This window comes from Hemibagrus wyckioides, linkage group LG07 (assembly GCF_019097595.1).
Source record: "Hemibagrus wyckioides isolate EC202008001 linkage group LG07, SWU_Hwy_1.0, whole genome shotgun sequence".
Taxonomy (NCBI): domain Eukaryota; kingdom Metazoa; phylum Chordata; class Actinopteri; order Siluriformes; family Bagridae; genus Hemibagrus; species Hemibagrus wyckioides.
The window spans coordinates 4,031,612-4,041,611 of record NC_080716.1 but is presented as its reverse complement, the minus strand read 5'-3'; the positions used below and the strand labels follow the sequence as shown (position 1 = coordinate 4,041,611).

At 43.4% G+C, this 10,000-nt stretch overlaps 1 protein-coding gene across 7 annotated transcripts in view; it reads left to right on the top strand.

Annotated features, from left to right (window-relative positions):
- kmt2cb (lysine (K)-specific methyltransferase 2Cb) overlaps window positions 1-10,000 on the top strand; it is a 68,958-nt gene that overhangs the window by 18,838 nt on the left and 40,120 nt on the right. For all 7 annotated transcript variants that reach the window (XM_058393795.1, XM_058393798.1, XM_058393799.1 and 4 more), the window contains exons 6-7: window positions 964-1,061; window positions 1,150-1,259. In XM_058393795.1, coding sequence (XP_058249778.1) covers window positions 964-1,061; window positions 1,150-1,259 — 208 coding nt within the window. The remainder of the gene's footprint in view (window positions 1-963; window positions 1,062-1,149; window positions 1,260-10,000) is intronic.

The window sequence follows — 10,000 nt, the reverse complement described above, 5'->3', positions numbered from 1 at the left end:
GCAGGTCGCCTTGTTTCACTTCACTAGGAAGTAAACCGTCTAAAACATGAACCGGTTATTTCTCACTTTCTCCATCTTCATCCTTCTGTGTGTGTGTGTGTGTGTGTGAAGGAGGTGTGGCCTATCGTTCCTACTAGAGAACATATGCTTTTTCAGTCCCAGTGAAGGAGGTATGGGTTCTCCCTCTATGCCTGACAGTGACATAGATTAAAGTAGGTGTGGCTTCTGTACTTGTAGTCTGAGAGAAGTGGGCGTGTCAGCGGTGCCTTCAGTCACAGTGAATGCATAGTTATTTCTGCCTTTAATCCGTTAGTGGTAGGCCTCAGTGTCAGTCACAGTGCGTCCTCTACCAGTCACAGTGAAGTGGGCGTGGCCTCTGTGCTTTTAGTTGTAGTGAAGAAGGTGTGGCCTCTACCAGTCACAGTGAAGTGGGCGTGGCCTCTGTGCTTTTAGTTGTAGTGAAGAAGGTGTGGCCTCTACCAGTCACAGTGAAGTGGGCATGGCCTCTGTGCTTTCAGGTGTAATGAAGAAGGTGTGGCCTATGCCGATCACAGTGAAGTGGGTGTGGCCTCTGTGCTTTCAGTAATAATGAAGTGGGTGTGGCCTCTACCAATCACAGTGAAGTGGGCATGGCTGTGCTTTCAGTCATAGTGGAGAATGTTTGGCCTTTGTGCTTGTTAGTCTCAGTGAACAGTCTCACTAAAGTAGGTGTGGCTTTTCTGTCTTTAGTCTGAGAGAAGTGGGTGTTGCCTATGTGGCTTCATACAGTGTAAAGGAGGAGGGGTTTCTGTCTCAGTTACATTGATGGAGGTGTGGCCATCGCACCTATTAATCCCAGAAAAGGAGGCGTGGCTTTGTGCCTTTAGTCTGAAAGAAGTGGGCGTGGCCGTTGTATCTTTGTGACACTGACGAGGTTAAACCGTGTAACGCTGATTTTCTTCTCGTCTCGGTGTTGTGTGCTAGCGGTGGAGCAGAGGAAGCGGGCCACAGGTCCTGGGACGAGCTTCACCACGTGGGTTTACCGGAGGACGTAGACGTGCAGTCTCTCTTCGACGAGTCAGGTGACCACCAGCGTGGAGCTTTTTCACCATAACGGATTCTGATGTACTGGTCAGGAAGTGTGTTTACATGATGTGTGTGTGTGTGTAGGTCAGTGTTGGGCCCATCAGCGGTGTGCTCTGTGGTCGGAGGGCGTGTGTCAGGCAGAGGACCAATCACTACTCTACGTGGACAGAGCCATCCACTCAGGGAGCACAGAGGTGAGATCAGACAAGGACATGCCCTGGCTCCCACTCGCACCAACAGTCACACTTACACTCGCACCAACACTCGCACCAACAGTCACACTTACACTCGCACTAACACTCACACTTACACTCGCACCAACAGTCACACTTACACTCACACCAACACTTGCACTAACACTCGCACTCGCTCCAACACTCACAACAACACTTACACTAACACTCGCACTCGCTCCAACACTCACAACAACACTTACACTCGCACTCGCTCCAACACTCACAACACTCGCACCAACACTCACACTAACACTCACACTAACACTCACACTATCAGTCACACTAACACTCACACTATCAGTCACACTCACACTATCAGTCACACTAACACTCACACTATCAGTCACACTATCAGTCACACTATCAGTCACACTATCAGTCACACTAACACTCACACTATCAGTCACACTAACACTCACACTATCAGTCACACTAACACTCACACTATCAGTCACACTATCAGTCACACTATCAGTCACACTAACACTCACACTATCAGTCACACTATCAGTCACACTAACACTCACACTATCAGTCACACTAACACTCACACTATCAGTCACACTATCAGTCACACTATCAGTCACACTAACACTCACACTATCAGTCACACTAACACTCACACTATCAGTCACACTAACACTCACACTATCAGTCACACTCACACTATCAGTCACACTAACACTCACACTATCAGTCACACTAACACTCACACTATCAGTCACACTAACACTCACACTATCAGTCACACTCAGTCACACTAACACTCACACTATCAGTCACACTAACACTCACACTATCAGTCACACTATCAGTCACACTAACACTCACACTATCAGTCACACTCACGCTATCAGTCACACTAACACTCACACTATCAGTCACACTATCAGTCACACTAACACTCACACTATCAGTCACACTATCAGTCACACTATCAGTCACACTATCAGTCACACTAACACTCACACTATCAGTCACACTATCAGTCACACTATCAGTCACACTATCAGTCACACTATCAGTCACACTAACACTCACACTATCAGTCACACTATCAGTCACACTAACACTCACACTATCAGTCACACTCACACTATCAGTCACACTATCAGTCACACTAACACTAACACTCACACTATCAGTCACACTAACACTCACACTATCAGTCACACTATCAGTCACACTAACACTCACACTAACACTCACACTATCAGTCACACTAACACTCACACTATCAGTCACACTATCAGTCACACTAACACTCACACTATCAGTCACACTAACACTCACACTATCAGTCACACTATCAGTCACACTAACACTCACACTATCAGTCACACTCACGCTATCAGTCACACTAACACTCACACTATCAGTCACACTCACACTAACACTCACACTATCAGTCACACAAACACTCACACTATCAGTCACACTATCAGTCACACTATCAGTCACACTATCAGTCACACTAACACTCACACTATCAGTCACACTAACACTCACACTAACACTCACACTATCAGTCACACTAACACTCACACTAACACTCACACTATCAGTCACACTAACACTCACACTATCAGTCACACTAACACTCACACTATCAGTCACACTAACACTCACACTATCAGTCACACTAACACTCACACTATCAGTCACACTAACACTCACACTAACACTCACACTATCAGTCACACTAACACTAACACTCACACTATCAGTCACACTAACACTCACACTATCAGTCACACTCACACTAACACTCACACTAACACTCACACTAACACTCACACTATCAGTCACACTAACACTCACACTATCAGTCACACTCACACTATCAGTCACACTAACACTCACACTAACACTCACACTATCAGTCACACTAACACTCACACTATCAGTCACACTAACACTCACACTATCAGTCACACTCACACTATCAGTCACACTAACACTCACACTATCAGTCACACTCACACTATCAGTCACACTAACACTCACACTATCAGTCACACTATCAGTCACACTAACACTCACACTATCAGTCACACTATCAGTCACACTAACACTCACACTATCAGTCACACTAACACTCACACTAACACTCACACTATCAGTCACACTAACACTCACACTATCAGTCACACTATCAGTCACACTAACACTCACACTATCAGTCACACTAACACTCACACTATCAGTCACACTATCAGTCACACTAACACTCACACTATCAGTCACACTAACACTCACACTAACACTCACACTATCAGTCACACTAACACTCACACTATCAGTCACACTATCAGTCACACTATCAGTCACACTAACACTCACACTAACACTCACACTATCAGTCACACTAACACTCACACTATCAGTCACACTATCAGTCACACTAACACTCACACTATCAGTCACACTAACACTCACACTATCAGTCACACTATCAGTCACACTAACACTCACACTATCAGTCACACTCACACTAACACTCACACTATCAGTCACACAAACACTCACACTATCAGTCACACTATCAGTCACACTATCAGTCACACTATCAGTCACACTAACACTCACACTAACACTCACACTAACACTCACACTAACACTCACACTATCAGTCACACTAACACTCACACTAACACTCACACTAACACTCACACTAACACTCACACTATCAGTCACACTAACACTCACACTAACACTCACACTATCAGTCACACTATCAGTCACACTAACACTCACACTATCAGTCACACTAACACTCACACTAACACTCACACTATCAGTCACACTAACACTCACACTAACACTCACACTATCAGTCACACTATCAGTCACACTAACACTCACACTATCAGTCACACTCACACTATCAGTCACACTAACACTCACACTAACACTCACACTATCAGTCACACTCACGCTATCAGTCACACTAACACTCACACTATCAGTCACACTAACACTCACACTATCAGTCACACTCACACTAACACTCACACTATCAGTCACACTCACACTAACACTCACACTATCAGTCACACAAACACTCACACTATCAGTCACACTATCAGTCACACTATCAGTCACACTATCAGTCACACTATCAGTCACACTAACACTCACACTATCAGTCACACTATCAGTCACACTAACACACACTAACACTCACACTATCAGTCACACTAACACTCACACTAACACTCACACTATCAGTCACACTAACACTCACACTAACACTCACACTAACACTCACACTAACACTCACACTAACACTCACACTATCAGTCACACTATCAGTCACACTAACACTCACACTAACACTCACACTAACACTCACACTAACACTCACACTGTCAGTCACACTATCAGTCACACTAACACTCACACTATCAGTCACACTAACACTCACACTATCAGTCACACTATCAGTCACACTAACACTCACACTAACACTCACACTATCAGTCACACTATCAGTCACACTAACACTCACACTATCAGTCACACTAACACTCACACTATCAGTCACACTAACACTCACACTATCAGTCACACTAACACTCACTAACACTCACACTATCAGTCACACTCACACTAACACTCACACTAACACTCACACTAACACTCACACTATCAGTCACACTATCAGTCACACTCACACTAACACTCACACTAACACTCACACTAACACTAACACTAACACTCACACTATCAGTCACACTAACACTCACACTATCAGTCACACTAACACTCACTAACACTCACACTATCAGTCACACTAACACTCACACTATCAGTCACACTAACACTCACTAACACTCACACTATCAGTCACACTAACACTCACACTAACACTCACACTATCAGTCACACTAACACTCACACTATCAGTCACACTCACACTATCAGTCACACTAACACTCACACTATCAGTCACACTATCAGTCACACTAACACTCACACTAACACTCACACTATCAGTCACACTAACACTCACACTATCAGTCACACTAACACTCACACTAACACTCACACTATCAGTCACACTAACACTCACACTAACACTCACACTATCAGTCACACTAACACTCACACTAACACTCACACTATCAGTCACACTAACACTCACACTATCAGTCACACTCACACTATCAGTCACACTAACACTCACACTATCAGTCACACTAACACTCACACTAACAGTCACACTAACACTCACACTAACAGTCACACGATCAGTCACACTAACACTCACACTATCAGTCACACTAACACTCACACTAACAGTCACACGATCAGTCACACTAACACTCACACTATCAGTCACACTAACACTCACACTATCAGTCACACTAACACTCACACTAACAGTCACACGATCAGTCACACTAACACTCACACTAACACTCACACTATCAGTCACACTAACACTCACACTATCAGTCACACTAACACTCACACTATCAGTCACACTCACACTATCAGTCACACTAACACTCACACTATCAGTCACACTAACACTCACACTAACAGTCACACTAACACTCACACTAACAGTCACACGATCAGTCACACTAACACTCACACTATCAGTCACACTAACACTCACACTAACAGTCACACGATCAGTCACACTAACACTCACACTAACACTCACACTAACACTCACACTATCAGTCACACTAACACTCACACTATCAGTCACACTAACACTCACACTAACACTCACACTAACACTCACACTATCAGTCACACTAACACTCACACTATCAGTCACACTAACACTCACACTATCAGTCACACTAACACTCACACTATCAGTCACACTAACACTCACACTAACAGTCACACGATCAGTCACACTAACACTCACACTAACACTCACACTATCAGTCACACTCACACTAACACTCACACTATCAGTCACACTAACACTCACACTATCAGTCACACTAACACTCACACTATCAGTCACACTAACACTCACTAACACTCACACTATCAGTCACACTAACACTCACACTATCAGTCACACTAACACTCACACTATCAGTCACACTCACACTAACACTCACTATCAGTCACACTAACACTCACACTATCAGTCACACTCACACTAACACTCACACTATCAGTCACACTAACACTCACACTATCAGTCACACTATCAGTCACACTAACACTCACTAACACTCACACTATCAGTCACACTAACACTCACACTATCAGTCACACTAACACTCACACTATCAGTCACACTCACACTAACACTCACTATCAGTCACACTAACACTCACACTATCAGTCACACTCACACTAACACTCACACTATCAGTCACACTAACACTTGCACTATCAGTCACACTATCAGTCACACTATCAGTCACACTAACACTCACACTATCAGTCACACTAACACTCACACTATCAGTCACACTAACACTCACACTATCAGTCACACTATCAGTCACACTAACACTCACACTATCAGTCACACTAACACTCACACTATCAGTCACACTAACACTCACACTATCAGTCACACTAACACTCACACTATCAGTCACACTAACACTCACACTATCAGTCACACTAACACTCACACTATCAGTCACACTAACACTCACACTATCAGTCACACTATCAGTCACACTATCAGTCACACTAACACTCACACTATCAGTCACACTAACACTCACACTATCAGTCACACTAACACTCACACTATCAGTCACACTCACACTAACACTCACACTATCAGTCACACTAACACTCACACTATCAGTCACACTAACACTCACACTAACACTCACACTAACACTCACACTATCAGTCACACTATCAGTCACACTAACACTCACACTATCAGTCACACTCACACTAACACTCACACTATCAGTCACACTAACACTCACACTATCAGTCACACTAACACTCACACTATCAGTCACACTATCAGTCACACTAACACTCACACTATCAGTCACACTAACACTCACACTATCAGTCACACTAACACTCACACTATCAGTCACACTATCAGTCACACTAACACTCACACTATCAGTCACACTAACACTCACACTATCAGTCACACTATCAGTCACACTATCAGTCACACTAACACTCACACTATCAGTCACACTAACACTCACACTATCAGTCACACTATCAGTCACACTATCAGTCACACTCACACTATCAGTCACACTATCAGTCACACTATCAGTCACACTAACACTCACACTATCAGTCACACTAACACTATCAGTCACACTATCAGTCACACTAACACTCACACTATCAGTCACACTAACACTCACACTATCAGTCACACTCACACTATCAGTCACACTAACACTCACACTATCAGTCACACTCACACTATCAGTCACACTATCAGTCACACTAACACTCACACTATCAGTCACACTATCAGTCACACTAACACTCACACTAACAGTCACACGATCAGTCACACTAACACTCACACTATCAGTCACACTAACACTAACACTCACACTATCACTCACACTAACACTCACACTATCAGTCACACTAACACTCACACTATCAGTCACACTAACACTCACACTATCAGTCACACAAACACTCACACTATCAGTCACACTAACACTCACACTATCAGTCACACTATCAGTCACACTATCAGTCACACTAACACTCACACTATCAGTCACACTAACACTCACACTAACACTCACACTATCAGTCACACTAACACTCACACTAACACTCACACTATCAGTCACACTCACACTAACACTCACACTATCAGTCACACTAACACTCACACTATCAGTCACACTCACACTAACACTCACACTAACACTCACACTATCAGTCACACTAACACTCACACTAACACTCACACTATCAGTCACACTAACACTCACACTAACACTCACACTATCAGTCACACTAACACTCACACTATCAGTCACACTAACACTCACACTATCAGTCACACTAATACTCACACTATCAGTCACACTAACACTAACACTCACACTATCAGTCACACTCACACTAACACTCACACTATCAGTCACACTAACACTCACACTATCAGTCACACTAACACTCACACTATCAGTCACACTAACACTAACACTCACACTATCAGTCACACTATCAGTCACACTAACACTCACACTATCAGTCACACTATCAGTCACACTAACACTCACACTAACACTCACACTATCAGTCACACTAACACTCACACTATCAGTCACACTATCAGTCACACTAACACTCACACTATCAGTCACACTAACACTAACACTCACACTATCAGTCACACTAACACTCACACTATCAGTCACACTCACACTAACACTCACACTATCAGTCACACTAACACTCACACTATCAGTCACACTCACACTAACACTCACACTATCAGTCACACTAACACTCACACTATCAGTCACACAATCAGTCACACTATCAGTCACACTAACACTCACACTATCAGTCACACTCACACTAACACTCACACTATCAGTCACACTAACACTCACACTATCAGTCACACTCACACTAACACTCACACTAACACTCACACTAACACTCACACTATCAGTCACACTAACACTCACACTAACACTCACACTATCAGTCACACTAACACTCACACTATCAGTCACACGATCAGTCACACTATCAGTCACACTAACACTCACACTATCAGTCACACTAACACTAACACTCACACTATCAGTCACACTCACACTAACACTCACACTATCAGTCACACTAACACTAACACTCACACTATCAGTCACACTCACACTAACACTCACACTATCAGTCACACTAACACTCACACTATCAGTCACACTAACACTCACACTATCAGTCACACTCACACTAACACTCACACTATCAGTCACACTAACACTCACACTATCAGTCACACTAACACTCACACTATCAGTCACACTAACACTCACACTATCAGTCACACTATCAGTCACACTAACACTCACACTATCAGTCACACTCACACTAACACTCACACTATCAGTCACACTAACACTCACACTAACACTCACACTATCAGTCACACTCACACTAACACTCACACTATCAGTCACACTCACACTAACACTCACACTATCAGTCACACTAACACTCACACTATCAGTCACACTAACACTCACACTATCAGTCACACTAACACTCACACTATCAGTCACACTCACACTAACACTCACACTATCAGTCACACTCACACTAACACTCACACTCACACTAACACTCACACTAACACTCACACTATCAGTCACACTAACACTCACACTATCAGTCACACTCACACTAACACTCACACTATCAGTCACACTATCAGTCACACTCACACTCACACTATCAGTCACACTCACACTATCAGTCACACTATCAGTCACACTAACACTCACACTATCAGTCACACTCACACTAACACTCACACTATCAGTCACACTAACACTCACACTATCAGTCACACTCACACTAACACTCACACTCACACTAACACTCACACTATCAGTCACACTAACACTCACACTAACACTCACACTATCAGTCACACTAACACTCACACTAACACTCACACTATCAGTCACACTAACACTCACACTATCAGTCACACTAACACTCACACTAACACTCAC